This window comes from Myotis lucifugus, unplaced genomic scaffold (genome assembly GCF_000147115.1).
Source record: "Myotis lucifugus unplaced genomic scaffold, Myoluc2.0 scaffold_181, whole genome shotgun sequence".
Taxonomy (NCBI): Eukaryota; Metazoa; Chordata; class Mammalia; order Chiroptera; family Vespertilionidae; genus Myotis; species Myotis lucifugus.
Window position 1 is genome coordinate 1313114 of NW_005871229.1, and position 17020 is coordinate 1330133.

Consider the following 17020-nt stretch of genomic DNA (forward strand, 5'->3'; position numbering starts at 1 on the left):
GCTGGGCTCACCCACCGGCTGCGCATCAGGTCTTTTTTGAGGTTCATTACTTCCTTCTCCATATACTTGATGTTCTTCAATGACTTCTCTGGGATCTGATGGGAAGCCAAGAAGTGAAAGAAAAACACGTTAGTACAACTGTTACAAGTGGATCCAGGCTGCAGGAGGCTCACGTGTTCATCTGAGGTGTCTGTTCAGGTTGGAGGGGGTCTGGGCAGCCCAGCGTCCTTTCCACACCAACGAGGGGCATGTGGGACAGTGGGAATAGCAAGGGCTTTGGAGACAGGCAGACCTGAGCTCTGATCCTGGTTCTGTCCGGTGACTGGCTGTGTGACCTTGGACAAATTACTCCACCTCTCTGGGCCTCGGTTTCATTGGCAGAACCGGGGCCTAATTCCTACCGTGTTGCGACAATGAAATTAATTGCCAAATTCCCGACGCACAGCAAGCATTTGGAAAATGAGGCTTCTCTTATTAGTACTATCTTCAAAGAAAAAGTGACCTCAGGGTGCCTTGTTGAACTGGTCAGGCTTCACTAGGACCCGGACTTTGTAACGTTTCCTTTATTATTTAAACCAGTGTGCGTTGGCTTTTCTGTTTCCTGCAACCATAAAATTGCTCTTTAAAGTACGCTCCCCGGCGTGCCAAGGCAGACTAGTCCTCTTACCCCCTCTCACTTCCAAATCAGATGCCCCCTGTCCTGGTGCGTTTTGCAGTGAAGGCAGTGGGATTGGCCATGTTGAGCTCGAGCAGGAAAATCAGGTTGCCTCTTCCTCATCCTTCTCTTCTTTTACGCACCCCACTCACTCTTTCCTTCAGGACCAGAGTGACTTTCTTAAAATACATTGTGAATGAAACATACTTATGGACAAACACACACACACACACACACACACTCAAATTTCCTCACCAGATAATTTGAAAATATGTGATCAAAACCCTGCTTGATGTCATCGCCATGTACCCATCCCTCTCATAAACGTCTCGTTTCACCCTCCTCAGGAAGAAACGACAACACTGTCCACATTTCAGGCATCACCCCCACCCCCCAAATCCCACCTAATTTCAGTTGCCTGGGCACCAGGAATTCACACTATTGGAACGGAGTGAATCTGTATTGACCTAATGGGTGCCGAACAATCTAGAGCAGCAAAGCGAATTGTGTCCTCAACTTGACACAACACTTTAGCAGGACAAGAGCCTCCCCACACGCCCCGCAATCATGTCAGCATTTCAGTGGATTCTCAGGAAACCATCTTCTTTATGACCATTGTTCAATTGCAGTGGTAATAAGCTGGCAGTAATAATGGGCTTTGAGTGAGGGCAGTCTGCTTGTCAGGGGGTTTACAAACACCATTCGATATGGACACAAGCCAGAATTTACAGGGCCTCCAAGAATCCCTTCTGATGGCACTACCACCACATGGACGACAAGCCTTGGGATACATTTCCTTTCACCCGGCAGCTCCAGTTCTAGCCAAGGAAACCATGCGTAGGGATGAAAAGGCGCCTGTGAGGATGTCTATAGCAGCCGGTGAACAATAGTGAACATCTCCGTGTGAGCAGTAGGCACTGGGGGGATAAATCGCAGTCTCTCCAGACAGTGGTATGTGATGCATTTGAATTTGGTGCTAGTACTTATTTATTGTGGCTATCAATGTACATGTTACAAAATATGAAGTACTTAGATCATGGAGAGTTTTAAGACTTATATTTATAAAAATCGATAGAAATTTCTAAAACTTTGTATAACCTGACATAAATTATGTTTGCCATCGATACATGGCAAAGTTTATGCTTAATTATACAACAAGCTGGAAGGAAATATAACAAGCTGTCAATAGCAATATTATCTCAGGGCATTTGAATTCTACATAAATAATAATTTTCAACGTGGGGTTATCTTTTTCCCTTAATTTTAAACTAATTTACATATATTACTTCTGTAGTAAAATAATAGTGTTTTTCATGTTTATAAAGCAATTCTGACTAATTCTACCAATATAAGCAAAATGTGATTTTTCAATGCTATTTTAAGTTGAGTAATCTAAATGTCGGAAATGATGAAAGTTAATAGTTTATTGTAATGCACGGTATTAAGCACACTGCAGGGTCTAGGCAGGAAATCAGAGCTCATGCGGGTAGTTCAATTCGGGGAATTTAACTTAGGGGAGCAGGTCCAAAGGAGTTGCAAGAGCTGAAAAGCCAAGTTAGTGATGGCCAGGTAAGCTCGAGACTAGCCAAGAAGGAAGGCTCCACCCCCTCCCCGGAAGCCAGCTGGAAAGGGTGCTGGGAAATGCAGTTCACAGGGACCAGCACCCTGTGGGAGCAGGAAATGGAAATGAAGGTCAAAAAAAGGATTATGGTTATAGTTTATGCAAATACTTGGCTTCAGGTGCCGACCAGCTATTTTGGGACTCTCAAGCTGGTTTCCCCTTTGCAGATGGTAACTTTGTGTATTCCTTATCTTTTGATCCTAAGCCCGAGACCCCCAGAATTTTCCACGGCTTAGACGCATATCCAGAGTTCTTCCTCCCCACTCCGTCCCCTCAAAATCACTAACGAAACCCACGTGTCTAGGGAATCCAGGACCTCCTACTTCTGCCGGCTTCTTTCCCGAGAAGTGCTGTGTACTGCAGATCTGTGTGGCCCACCTCCTCTTGCATCAGAACTGTGTGTTCTATGCCTCACGCCCTTCAGGTCCTTATCGTTGATAAACAACCTGGTGCTAAGTATTTCCTCCCTGACACTGATGAATGTGTCTCCCGACCCAAGTAACACATTTGCAATTCAACTCTACATTTAAGATTGTATTTTGGTTATGAAACTAACTAATGAACACGGTAGAAAAATCAGGAAAAGATAAAAATTTAGGAGAAAATAAAAGCCGATTGGATGTCCCTGATCTTGCTCTCTCTGACTGCTCCCGGCCAGCCGGGTTTCATAGAAGCCATCGTAATGCAGCTGACTTCAGTGTTCTGTCCTTGCATCCCCTGGGAGTGCCACTGGCCCTAAGAGCTTTCTGTTTTTCCAGTGCTTTGCAAAATGTGGGGGATGCCTCCATTTTTTTGTTTCCTGGAAAACAGAGTTGAATCTCTGGCCTGTCTACCTTTTTTCTACAGCAGATGGCCTTTCTCTGACCCATCTGTTAAGGGGTCTTGGGAGCAGGACTGTGAGAAATACCAGGTGTTCAGTCACGAGTCAGGGTAAACACTGATATATGTGTGTTGGGTTGGGGGGGGGGGAGAGGAGAGAACTCAGACAGACTCATAGAAGACTTAGGTGGGAATGATTTGGGGGGGAGGTATATTCACATTAATATTCATGTGCTGGGCCCTAATGTGGCTCCGTAGTTAAAGTGTCAGGCCGAGCACCAGGGACATGGGTTCAATTCCCAGTCAAGGGCACATACCTGGGTTGCATGTTTGGTCAAGGCATGTGCAGGAGGCAACCAATTGGTGTGTCTCTCTCACATCAATGTTTCTCTCTCTCTTCCTCCCTCTTTCCCACTCTCTCTAAAAATCATTGTAAAAATAACCTCGGGTGAGGATTAACAACAACAACAAAATTCATGTGCTGGAACTGTTTAAAAAATTCATGTGCTGGTGAGAAGTGGGAGGTGCAGGAATACAGGGAGAGAGCTTGCTTTGTTGTCTGAAAGGCTCAGGTTGGCACCCTAGCTCTGCACTTAGGTGTTGCATCATCGCAGGCAAGTTACATACACACCTCCCTGAGTCTGTTTCCCCATCTGTGAAATGGCGCTAAGGCTGTCCTACCAGTAACATTATTGTTCGTCTATGTGCCGTACAGGATCCCAAGTGCAGGAGTCCATTTAGACCTGGTCGTATTATTCTTCCAATTTCATAGAGGAGCCACCTGCGGCTTCAAACACCACGCTATTAGTAAGAGGCTGAGTCTGGATTTGAACTCAAATTCAAGTGACATCAAAGCACGTGTTCGTAATTCTACCTCATTCTGCCCCCGCTGCATCATGTGTAGTGGGGGTGAAATAAGGGAGAGCAGTTGCCAGTTATTAATGTACAGATATTACCTCCAAAGCATGCCCACTGAATTGTGTTAGATTTTAGTCACAAACATTTTTATACGACAGAAAATCAAGATGATTTGCCGAAGGCCATGGCCGGAAAGCCAATCTTTTAAATATCTGTGGTTCTCTTTTCTTTTATGAAAGAGTGTTCCCAACTCATCTTTGTTATTTCTTATAATATGATCTACTTCCTAGAATCAGATTGAGATGGAAATGAATTCCTGCTAAATGTACTTGGGCTGATACAGACATCAGGGGAACAGCTGGGATGTTCTGTCGAGCGGTGAGGGGGGAGGGAGGAGCAGGCAGTAGGACGAACACATTTCAGACGCATTATGGAGAGGCTGTAAGGCACGAGGTAGGGAGTTGGCACAAGGTAGAGAGTTGGTAGACTCCATGGTGAGCCCAGGGATCTTGGCTTGCACACTGATACTTAAGCCTTTGTTGGTGCCATGGTAGTGAGAGTGAAGTGTCTGTCATAAAGATAAGGCAGGTACCTACCTATTCCCATGCAGACCCTCCAAGCTGAAATATGATGAAGTATGCTATTGAATTCTTTTAAAAAATTTTAATCCTCACCTGAGGGTATGGTTTTATTGATTTGAGAGAGAGAGGAAGGGAAAGGCTGGGGAGAGATAGAGAAACATCGATTAGTTGCCTCCTGTTAGTTGCCCTGACCAGGGGTTGACTGGGATTGAACCCGAGATCCTATCATCTATCTGAGTGTCAGTGTGGTGTATCCCACCATCAAAGGGACCTTTAACTCTTATAAAACACTTCCCATATCTGTCGCCAGCAGCATCCACTCTGGCGGAGAACGCCCCACCATGAGAGCAGCTGAGAGCGGCTCACCTCGTGCGGGGTGGGGAGACTGGGGGAGGGAGTGTTGTTCCCATTGTTTTACTTAATCCTCATGCCAACCATGAGCTATCCTCACTCCTATTTTATTGAAAAGGAAGTCCAGGATCTGAGAGATTAAGCCACTTCTTCAAGGTCACACAGGTAGTAAGAGGTGGAGCTTCTTTGTGAGTGGGGTGGGCTGTGGAAAGAGGGAATGCCTGTCTCCTAAATTGACAAGTTGTGGAATTGCTGCACATCAACACTGTGCTGAGCATTTTGTGCCACCAGCCTCAGTTGCCTCTTTTGGACAGTGACTAACAGACGCATTTGACAGAAGGAGAAATGGAGGAAGCACAGAGGGTGTTATCCTAGGTCCCATAGCTGGTCACCTGTCAGAGCCAAGACTAGAATCCTGTTGTGATGGTTAATTTGGAGTTTCAACTTGACTGGGACACAGAGCAGTCATGTATTTTGGCCAATGGGTGTTTCTCTGAGCGTGTTTTGGAGGAGTTTAACATTTAAGTTGATAGACTGAGTAGAGCAGATTGTCCTCGCTGATGTGGGTGGGCCTCATCCCATCAGTTGAAGGGCTGAGTAGAGCAAAAGGCTGCTCCCAATAAGAGGGAAGCTCTCTTGCCTGACGGCCTTTGCGCGAGGGCAGTGGTCGGCAAACCGCGGCTCGCGAGCCACATGCGGCTCTTTGGCCCCTTGAGTGTGGCTCTTCCACAAAATACCACGTGTGGGTGCACACGTACAGTGCGATTGAAACTTCGTGGCCCATGCACAGAAGTCGGTTTTCGGCCTGGGCGAGTCTATTTTGAAGAAGTGTCATTAGAAGTGGGGGGTGTCGGTCGGTCAGGCGGCGGGCGATGGCGACAGGAGACGCGGCGCAGGGAAGGCGTGTGCGATTCATGCACGAGTTGAGTGAGCCAGTCAGTCAGCAGTCTCATTGTGCAGTGGTTAGTGCTAGTCGCATCTGCAAATCGCACGCGGGTGACAAGAGTACCTACTCGAAGCATGAAGTTACCTGTATTTTTCCAACGAGCTGCAAATCCTACGGGTATTTTTGTCATCAATTTAAGAATTGTAATTCTTTTGTGTTGGTGGCTTTATTATTATAAAATGAAACATTTTTTAGGTGCCCTGTTTGAGATGGCTACAAAGAAGAAGCAAAGAAAAACGGAAGACTTAAAGTTGAATTTAAAGTTGAATGTACCTACCTATATAGTTTAAGTTTAAAAAATTTGGCTCTCAAAAGAAATTTCAATCGTTGTACTGTTGATATTTGGCTCTGTTGACTAATGAGTTTGCCGACCACTGGTTAGGGCATCAGTTTTCCCCCTGCCTTCAGACTCGACTGAAACATTGACTCTTCCTGGGTCTTGAGCCCGCCAGCCTTCAGACCGGAACTTACACTGCCCGCTCTCCCGCTCTCCAGTTCGACAACGGCAGATGGTGGGACTTGTGAGCCTTCGGAATCACATGAACCAATTCCTTATAATACTAGTACATCTCTCTCTGTCTGTGTCTATATGCATCCTGTTGGTTCTGTTCTCTGAAGGACTCTAATACATCCAGTCTCCTTGTATTTAGAACTTGGGTCCTCATCTATTAAGCCTCCCAGAAAATACAGTCTTGCTCACCAATCCTTCGTATCAGAAGGAAAGGTACTATTCTATTGTTTTTTTCTTTTCTTTTCTTAAATCTTCCCTGTTTTCTAAGGTGGTGATTGGTTTGTGGAGAGGGAAGGTGAGTGTGAAGGACGGGCACTGGAGAAGCACAAAGAGAGGATGAATGGTCCCAGTTAGTAAAGGCGACTCGTATATTATGCAGGGTGTGCAGGGAGCCTTGGGGCCGGGGAGGGAGGAGCGGACATATGGGGCGGGGGGGACAAGTTTAAAGGACTGTTTTATTGGTTTTTCTTCCATGGGAGGCAGTGTGACCCTCCCCTCTGTCTCTTCCCAGAAACTTGCAGTGGAATCTACATCACACACTGGCGTTTTGGGGATGGGGATTGTGTGTGGAGGGGCCTGACAAGGTGTGAGCCAGGGGTGGAGCGACAGACGCAGGGGGAGAACAGGCTGTGGATTCGGAGTCCAGGCCCCTGTGTGACACCAGGTCACACGTGTTCTCTGTACATCAGGGCTCCCAACTGGCACCTGCCCGGTCTCACCTAACATCTGTGAGGGATCTAAGAGGCCTGCTTGGTACACAGGTTTTGTGAACCAAACATGCCAAGGCAGTGTCCCTGTCCTTGTCACTATATCAGGAGTCTCTGGGTTTTTACAAAATGTAATCACAAATTACAAATGAAAAATGTAGCATGAGAGAAATTACAAAAATGTTTCCAAATAAACTAATTAAGGGCAGATTAAGGCTATCAAGAACCCCAAGATAGACAGCAATGGTAGTGATGCAGCAATATAACAGTAGGTGGCGCTAGATGCTATAGCTTTCAATCAAGTCCGGATTTCCCACATCTCATGGAAACGAAAATTAGCTACCAGCCTCAAGGAGCCCCCATTAGCTCTGGGATTGACCGACAGCCAACGTGCTATCCAAGAAAAAAGACATAGAGAAACTTGAATCAAATGCATTAATCTCAAGCTCTTTTGAAAGACTGATATGCGAGGCGGGCAGTCCAGCTGTTGGGCACCAGCAGCCAATGGGAATCCACAGGGCTGCTGCTCAGAGTCCTGGAGGAGTTTCAGGACGCCAGCCCCAGGCTGTGGCCACCGCCTTGCCGGCGGTGCTTCTGCTTACTAACCACAGCAGTGCCTGAGTCTTCAGCTCCTCCCATGTGCCTAGAAATGCGCTAGGCTAGACATGGCAAATGGACTCAACTCCAGTGCCTGCTTCAATCCACCCATCAGTAGTGTTGGCCATTGGGAGCCCCCTGCAGCCCAGTATCATCGGAAAAGAGCTCTTTGGTTGATTTGCGATGTCTGCCGTGGCCCCAGGAAGGAAAAGCAGTGTCTTGACATACACCCGGGCTGGGCACTTCACCTGCCTTTTCTCATCGAATCCTCATGACCACCCCAAACGTTCAAGGTTGTAATTATTATTCTTCCGGTTTTTTAATTTTTTCTGATTCAGGAACCTGAGACCCATATCAGTTAGATAACTTGCCTGAGGTCAGCCAGTCTGGTTCACTGTAGGGCTCCCTGTATGACCTTTCACACAAGTTACTCCCTTTCTTGAAAGTGAGACAAGCTTCTTGGCGATTCATCCTAAAGAGACGAAACCAGTCGGGACCCAAGAAAGCCAGTCTCCTTCTATAGTGTCAGTAACCTGGTGCGGGGATGTGCAGGGTGGGGAAGAGCCCACGGAAGGAAATAAAGTCGACTTCTTTGCAAAAGGCCCGGAGAAACCCGCTCCCGCGGGTCAATCACTGTCCACTCCAGTTACCACCTGAGAAGCAGAAGCGGAGCCCGGCTAAGCCAGTGGTGCAGGGGCAGAGCCAAGAAGCAGAAGAGCTGCTGGGGGCTGGAGTTCCCCTTGGAATGAGCCTCTATGTGACCCCGACGCTGCTGTGATAGTAATTCCATGGTGCTGCCGGCAGGATGCCATTTGGTGCCCAGTGACATGGACCATGCCATGAGCCTGGGATGGGCAAGACTAGTTCGACTCTATCTTTTATTTTAAATATATTTTTATTGATTTCGGAGAGGAAGGGAGAGAGAGATAGAAACATCAATGATGAGAGAGAATCATTGATCGGCTGCCTCCTGCACGCCCCCTACTGGAAATTGAGCCGCAACCTGGCATGTGCCCTTGAATGGAATCGAACCCGGGACCCCTCAGTCTGCAGTCTGACGCTCTATCCACTGAGCCAAACCGGCCAGGGCTCGACTCTTTCTTAGTTACCTACCGTGAGTTAGAAACTGGCTGGACTGTGACACGGAAAAAGGCACCATTCCTGCCGCAAGGAGGTCCCAGGCGACTGGAGGAGACGGTGGGAAACATAATCCAGCTGCAGTGCGCAGGCATCAAGCCCAGCTTGGGCCGAAGGTTCGGCGTTCGCACTGAGTGGGACGGACGTGGAGGGAGAAGTGTTTCCGACAGTGGGACGGAGAGGACGATGGGCAGGGGTGGTGATGACATCCGCGGTGATGACATCCAGACCCAGGAGCAGTGCCCGAAGGCTAGTCATGCTGCTGAGAAGCCATCCGAAGCCACTTCAGCGGAATAAGCGTAAAGATGAGGCCCGAGCTAAGGACCAGAGATGAAGCCTTTTGTTTCATTTCATTTCTTTTTTTTTTTTTTTGAACAGGTAGCATTTTCATCTGGTTTAAAAACACACAAAAGGGCATGCAGTTGTTTTTTTTTTTTAAATATGTATGTTTTTATTCATTTTTACAGAGAGAGGGAAGGAGAGGGAGAGAGAATCACCCATGTGAAAGTGGAACTGCCACTGTGACGCTGTCGCCATTTCTCTGTCCTGGAGGAAGGATGAGTCCCCAGTGTGCGGACCCCGCTGGTGGCCCGCTTCCGCCGAGGGCCCCTGGAGAGGGCACAGGGGCGGGCTTTGCGCACAGGGCTCTGCTTGTGTTCACAAGGTTAAAAGAGCCAAGCAGCGCCCGTTAAACATGTTGCTGTTGCTGTATTCTGCTTCCCTCTTTATAATGTCTCAGAGTCGTATTTTTCTCTCATAGTCGTATTTTTAACATAAAGTTCAAAACCCCTGATTTAAGCAGCTATTACGTGCACGTTGTAAATTGTGTTTTTTCTCTTCTCTGAACCCCAGCCTAAACCCCAGCCTTCGATGCGCTTGAGGAGCGTGACCTTGTCCCGCTGCAGCTTTGGTCTCTGGCTCAACACCAAGCACCTCCAGACAGTTTCTTGGCCGTTATTTGTTGAGTGAGCGGACGCGGGGTGGAAAATAGCTGTAGCATTCGTTGAGTTTTAACTTTCAGACTCAACTCACAGACAAAGCCTGGGAAACTGAGGTGCGGGTCTGGAGCAGAATGTGGGTGTTCTCCGTCCCGACGATGCACAGGTAGAGGAGACGCACAGAGACGGATGAGGTCTGCAAAGTAAGGGCCAGAGACTCTCTGTGGCGAGCGGGGCAAGAACGCAAGTGTAACAGAGTTGTTTTTCATTTTTAAGACTTTTTTGTTTTTAGTGCAGTTTTAAGTTCACAGCAAAATTGAGCAGAAAGTACAGAGAGTTCCAATATGCCCCCGACCTCCACACCTGACCAGCCTCCCCCGTTATCTACATCCCCACCGGAGTGGTCCATTTGTTCCAGTGGATGAACATTGCAACGCGGTTACACGGACACACCGCCATACAGAGTCCATGGTGTGCAGTAGGGTGCACTCTCGGTGGACATTCTGTGGGTTTGGACAAATGTATGCCGGCATGTGTCTGTCGTGATACTCCAACTGCCCTCGTAACATATTTTGAAAAGTGACATAATTAGCCAGTGGAGGAACTTATATTTGGGTGGGGATGGGAGTTGGGGTGGGGATGTGTAAGGATACAAAGAAACCAGACCCTCTCATCTTTCAGAGCGGACAGTCACTAAATCAGTTAAGATTTAAGTATAAACTGAGAAATTGAGGTAGAACTTAAATAATTCGGGTCCCTGGGAGAAATAATGAAAAGTGTGAGAAGTGGCTGCCGGGGGATGGCATTGAGAGTAAGAAGTGGGCAAGGAAGAGGGACTCCTCTCTGGTAGAAGAATTCCCTGGCTGTTTTTTTCTTTTTAACTTGTGTATATTTTACATGAATTTTTTTAAAAAAAGAAATTATAGGAATGCGAGAGCTCTGGTTGGAATTAAAAGACAGAGCCCCACTTTCTCCCCATGAAAATTAACAGGCATAAATATCCATTCTCATTTCGGAGTCAAGACAAAATTAATTTGGAAAAGAAAATACAGCCAAGGAGCAGAGCGCGCAACCTCGGGAAATTCAGGGAAATGTAATTGAGTAAGAATTATCTCTTTAATTACTTCTGACCAAATCAATAACGACGCTAGACGAGAAACCGCGGCCGCCACCACCGAGTATCAAGTTGCTGAGAAACTAATTGGGGTTCAGCCTTGTTTGGAAAAAGCCGCCCGCCTTCCTCCTCAGAGTTGGTAAACGTGGTTCCCGGGGTGAGGAGGGACGGAGAAGACTGGCTGGCAGCATGGGGTGGGGGAAATAATAAGCTAAACCTGCTTATTATTTTTTAATGTGACAGCCAGCCTGAGCCGAGAGCCCTTCTTCAGAGAAAGCAGGGATGCATGCCCTGGATGGTGTCAAATGCTCATTTCCATGTTTTCCTGGGGCCAAGCATGGGAGAGCCAGCAAATGAGAGGTGGGAGGGAGGGGGTAGGGAGCCAAAGGCCGCGGAGGCAGGGGAGCGAGCATCTGTGTTTTCAGAGCACAGGGCTCTGTGCAGGAACTGCAAAGATTTCTGTAAAACCACCTTGGATGTGCCCTGGGTGGGGAGGATCCTTGTCCCAAAGGGTCCTTGCTGGGCACACCTTCTAGATCTTTCTGAGACCTGGTACCTGGGATAGGTTAAGATCCTATCTAGAGCTGGGATTCAAGTGGGCCCCATCTGCCTAACCTTGTGCAGACCTACCGACCTGACTCCATCAATGTTGGGGTCCCTTGACAATTGTTGGGGTCTTCTCACTTCCCTCGCACACTCTGTGCCTTGCTCCTGGTTCTCCTGCCCCTGGACTTGTCAACGACTCCTCCCCGCTGTCCAGGGCATATCGGATATTCTTTCATTCAAAAAAGGCTTCCTGAGCCCACCTGAGGGTGCCAGCCCAGCACTCAGATACCCACCCTTCCCAACGCTCCCTCTCAGAGTCTCATGGGGGCAGTCAGACAACTAAGCCAATTACCAGACACGTTCCAGAGGCTGTGGTGGGAGGGGGCTTGGGGGCTGTGGACACCTCTAACCAAGCAAGGGCAGAGGGGCTCAGGGACGAAGGAAGTGAGGTCTCTGACCAGGCAGAGTCTGGAAGGACTAGGAGGGTCTCAAAGATGAGGAAGGAGGATGGTGTTGCAGGCGGAAGTAAGGGCACGTGCAAAGGCCTGGAGGTGTCGTGAACTTGCGACTGAAGATGGCTCAGTCCGAGTGGAGCACACAGGTGGGGCAGGGGTGGGGAGTGGAGAGGAAGGCAGGCAGGTACCATGGGCTGAAGCTGCTAGTAGATTGACCTCTGGACGCTTGTCTACCTGAGACCACTTCTCTTTTGCTTAGGTTAGGCCATGCTGGGTTGGGTTTTTCTATCATTGGCAACAAAAAGGGTCTTGATTGTGATTTTGTTAGTGCATTGCAAGTGTTTTGTCTAAAGGACCCCAAACTATACCCCAGGGGAGTTATGCCATTCCCTTGTGGCTAGACGGAAATCCAGGGGAGGTCATTAATGTCAGAGTCACCGGAGAGCATCAGAGCTGGGCGATTGCCCAGCACAACCCCCCAACCCATGATAGGAATACGGAAATGGCCGCCGTTCACGGAGTCCTCCTAGCGCCAGGTGCTGCTGTCGGCGTTTTACACGTATGAACCCATTTCACTCGTGCGGCACATTTTATAGGATCGGACTGTTATTAACGGCATGTCATGGATAGAAAATGGAGTCACAGGCAGGCTAGTTGCCTTTCCCCAGTTGCATAATAAGCAAAGGACAGAGGTGGAGGGGCAGTTTGGTTTCAAAGTCCGTACCCTCCCTGCTCCACGAACAGATGAGCAACCCAGTCACCAGGGAGGCTGTGGATTTTCCTAAGGTCACAGAGTAAAGCAGCGGGAGGGTCAGGACAGAAGCACACAGGTCCTCACTCCCAGCAGGCACAGCAAAGCAAGGCCGGGGATGGGATTTGGAGCCACATAGACCCGAGCTCACGGGCCAGGGTCTTTGGCAAATACAACACCTCTTTGAGCTTCAGTTTCCTCAGGCACAGAGCCTACTTCCTAGGGTTGTGATGGAGAGTCGAGGTGCTAACAAGGGTCGGGTCTCAGGATGGAGCTGGTTTATGGGGTCCTCAGTAAATACTAGTGGTTAATGTAATTGTTATAATTAATGAGCTGTACTGTTAACGAAGGTGTAAGATGCAGGTGATCTGCCACACGACCACGGGCAAGTTGCAGAATTACTGTGGCCGTGGTCCCCTCAGTAAAACAGGGTTATTATCCGCCCTTTACTCGTGACACTAGAGCATTACGAGGATTAATTAGAAGTTTTATAATGTGCAGTGCACTTTGATGCTCTATAAACATGGAAATGTGATGGTTGAATGTTTATACAATCCCTATGACTGAAGATCTTGAATTGCTTTACTGATGTTAAAAAAAAATCCAGCTTTCCAAAGCTGTATAAATCTGAGTTGAATAAAAGAAGATTGGGCTTTTATTATCTGCCACCTCAACAGGACTGGGTGTCAGTGGCTTGAATGCAATGCCAAAGCCTTGAGAATGTAGAGGAGGTGCTTCAGGACTCAGACTGAGTCTTACCTACAGTGACCACCAGCAAGGAGCACAATGCTTGACATGCAAGCACAGGATAAATGCTTGATGAAGGGAAGGATGGGTGGATGATGGGTGAAGGATGGGTGGATGATGGGTGAAGGATGGGTGGATGATGGATGGATGGGTGGATGATGGGTGAAGGATGGGTGGATGATGGGTGAAGGATGGGTGGATGATGGGTGAAGGATGGGTGGATGATGGGTGAAGGATGGGTGGATGATGGGTGAAGGAATGGATGGATGGACAGATGGACGGATGGATGGAATTGTTAACCTCTTGGTGATAGATTAGATGGTTAAGACCCCCAAGTACTTGGGCCACAGTAGATGGGGAGTCATCTCAGATATTGGAGAAAAGGCCACTTAGGCAGGGTGGCAAATTGGAAACATACTTGGCATTGGGCAGACGTGGGCTACCAGCTGTGTGACCTTGGGCTTGGACTGAAACTTTCTCCATTTGAAAATGATACTAGTGTCTGGCTGCTTTGAGCTGGAAGTAACAGGAAACTCCAGCCGGTGTTGCTTAAACTTAGGAGGTTTATTGCTTCGTGTGAGAGGGAGTCCAGAGCAGGGTTGGCTTACAGGTTGTGCCGTGTCACTGAGCTGCCCGCAGAGTCAGGTCTCCACAGCTTTGCTCTCGGACGTCCTCCTCTCATGTTTGTAAAGTGGCTGTGGCAGCACTCAGGGTCCAGGCTTCCTTCTCCGAGGCCCCTGGCAAGTCTCCTTTCATGTCTCACTGGCCCAAGAAGGCTGAGCTGGCCCATCCTCTGAACTGTCATTAGCCAGGTGAATAAGATCACTTAGGAGCTTATTATACCTATAAATTCCTGGGTCCCATACAAGACCAGGACCTCGGGGGTGGGGCCAGGAATTTCCATCAGGCTCCCAGGGGGGTCCTGTGCCCACTAAAGTCCAGAAACCACTGGGTTAGACGACTTAGCTGGGATGGGCTTTGCTGAGTCAACTCCAAAATGTGGATGATAATGCCAACCTTAGAGGGTTGTTACGAAAATAGAAATAATGTAGATGTCAAAGGCTGGCACGCAATAGGTGCATAACAGCTTTTGGCTTCCTTCTTTTCTTCCCTTCTCTAGTGATGTCTAAATATTTACTTTTCCACATTGTTCCTCCCCCCCCCCACTCCCACCCACCACCTCAAGGTGCCAAGTATCCTCCCGCTGCTCTGACCTCTGGAAACCACCTGTGGACTAATTTATACTAAAGTGGGAGTGACAGGGGCTATCACTCAGGCCAGTTGCATTTTCACCCTGAGCACAGGTGTGCAGGCAGTAGGCAAAGCTTAATGGGATGCTTGGTAAACGGTGCAATTTCAGGTATGGACCAGGGTTAGTGTGTTGGAGAATGTTTTAGGGTGAGGCCACGCTGGCTCTAGCCTCAGATTCCACCCACAGGTAACCTCCTACTCTGGCCGCACTGAGGGCACTGAGGGCACCGGTAGACTGAGTAGGATGCCCGGAGGCAGTGCCATGGGCAGAGGCAGCTGTGGGACGAGGCAGGGCTGAGTCAGTGGGGCTGATGGTGTCCCCCTCTGCCTGCCCACCCCTGTGTCTTCAGCCTTGCTGGGGCCATTAGGGAGGGACATGGCGCCTCTTGGGGCTTTGCGATGGGATTTGCCAGTCCAGAACCCTTTGCAGAAAAAGAATAATTAAAAGGGAGAAAAAACCCACTCAAGCAGACACCACCTGAGCTCTGGGCATGACAGGCAGCGTTTCCCCACCCAGCAGCTGGCTCGGCACTTCGGGCTCAAAGGAAAAAAGAGAACTTGGCCACTCGTTTGAAGGAACATGATTCTGAACAACCTGCAAAGGTCCCTTAATCCCAGGGAAGGAAAAGGCTTCTTGTGCACAGTGGAGGGCGAGGGGGATGCTGGCAGGGAGACGGGGATTAATGAAGTTGGAGCCCTGGCCCCTGGCTGGACGGGAGGGACCTCCTGGGCCCCTGTGCCTCTCCTTTGGAGTCGCCCACAGACCGGGGGCTGGGCGGGGGGCAGGGGCGGTGAGAGTAGTGAGTCATCTAAGCTCCCGGAGCTTCTTAATCCCAAACTGGGGACATGGAGACATCCTCTTTGGGATCAAGACAAATTGGGGCCACTTGAATTGATCAAATGTTTATAACCCGTCCCCCTATATATCTTTATTAATGTCGTCGTCATCATCATCGTCATCATCATTTTAAAAACTGCCTGTGGATCACCTGGCACTGGTCCCAGTGCAGCTTCCACCGTGAGACCTGGGCAGGCCGCAGCCTCACTGAGCACCGAGTGCCTCCCTGGGAAACGAGGACGTTCCTAACGGGCTCTCCTTGGTCACAGACACGTGAGGGCAGCAGCTCAGGAACTCAGGCCTCTCGCACAGCACCTGGCGCTCGGCGCGGGCCTAATACACGTGGGCGGCTGAGACAGCTCTGAGCTCTGCCAATGAGCCCCTCGGCCCCTGGGGGCCCCGTCTACACGACCCCTGACTGAGAGGCAGCGTGCGGTAAAGCAGTTCACACACAGGAAGGGACCCCCCCGACGGACGACGCGGCTGTACGGCACTGGTCCCACCACTTTCCTCCGTAAACAGAGGAAAGGGGGGTGGTTTGATCTTTAAGGTCCCTTCCGACAGGAGTCACTGTGTCATTACCTCCCCTCCCCCTTGAGAAGAGACGCACGCAGACAAGTCATTGGTGTGGCGATGGGTCCTGCTTTTATGGCAGCGTCAGGCCTCATTCCCTCTGTGGGACCGGCTTCCCGGCTGGATCCCCACTCACAGTCTTGCCACTTCACAATCGAGAACGGGCTGCATGGTGTCCTCCCCCCAATCCCTGTCCCCCTGGAGCCTCTGAACGGGACCTTACTGGAAATAGGGCCATTGCAGGTGCAGTGAGCTACGAGGAGGTTGGGGTGAGCCCTCAGTACAATGGCCGCTGTCCGTGCTTCCTTCAGGACAGGCAGGAAGGACCCGAGGGAGTGCACGGAAGAAGCTACAGGGAGGGGTGGAGGGGACACGAGGAAAGAGTATGGACCTGAGTGTCACACAGACATGGGTCTCAAATCCTCAGTCTCCTGCTTCCTGACGGGGTCGCCCTGGATGAGCCCGTCACCCTCTCTGAGCCTCTTTGTTCTCACCTGTCAGAAGGTGAGGATGCTCTTAACACCTGCCCTGCAGTGCGGTTGTGACCATTAGACGCTGTAGGTCAAGTACCTGGCACATAGCAAGCTGTCGGTAAATGGTGTGTGTGTGTGTGCGTGTGTGTGTGTGTGTGTGTGTGTGTGTGTGTTGGGACTATTATAATTCAACAGATATTTTCTGGGGCCTCTGAAGGATGTGCCATTGTGCTGAGGTCTTGGGGCTCAAAAATGTTTAAGCCCAAGGTGCTGAGGGCTATTGAACACTGTTCTCGGGACAGAGAAGTGCGCGGGCGCTCTCTTCCTAGGCCCTTGTTAGTGCCTGGCGGCTGCACCTGCCCCGGCTGGGGCCACCTGCCCACACCTCCCTCCGGGGGCAGGTCTGTGAAATGAGTCCCGTCTTCCTCGCTGGATCCCTTCGCTGAAAGTGTCCCCAGGAGCGGGAGCCACAGACTGGCATTTCTCTCTCTGGACGCTGGCTTCGTGTGGACACAGGCCCCATGTCCAAGGCCCTTTTCTAACCCCTGGGA

The 17020-nt window shown here is 49.6% G+C and overlaps 1 protein-coding gene across 1 annotated transcript in view; it reads right to left on the reverse strand.

The window, feature by feature from the left end:
* CCDC60 (coiled-coil domain containing 60) overlaps positions 1 to 17020 on the reverse strand; it is a 97907-nt gene that overhangs the window by 52537 nt on the left and 28350 nt on the right. Inside the window, exon 2 of the mRNA XM_023760415.1 lies at positions 16 to 95. Coding sequence (XP_023616183.1) covers positions 16 to 95 — 80 coding nt within the window. The remainder of the gene's footprint in view (positions 1 to 15; positions 96 to 17020) is intronic.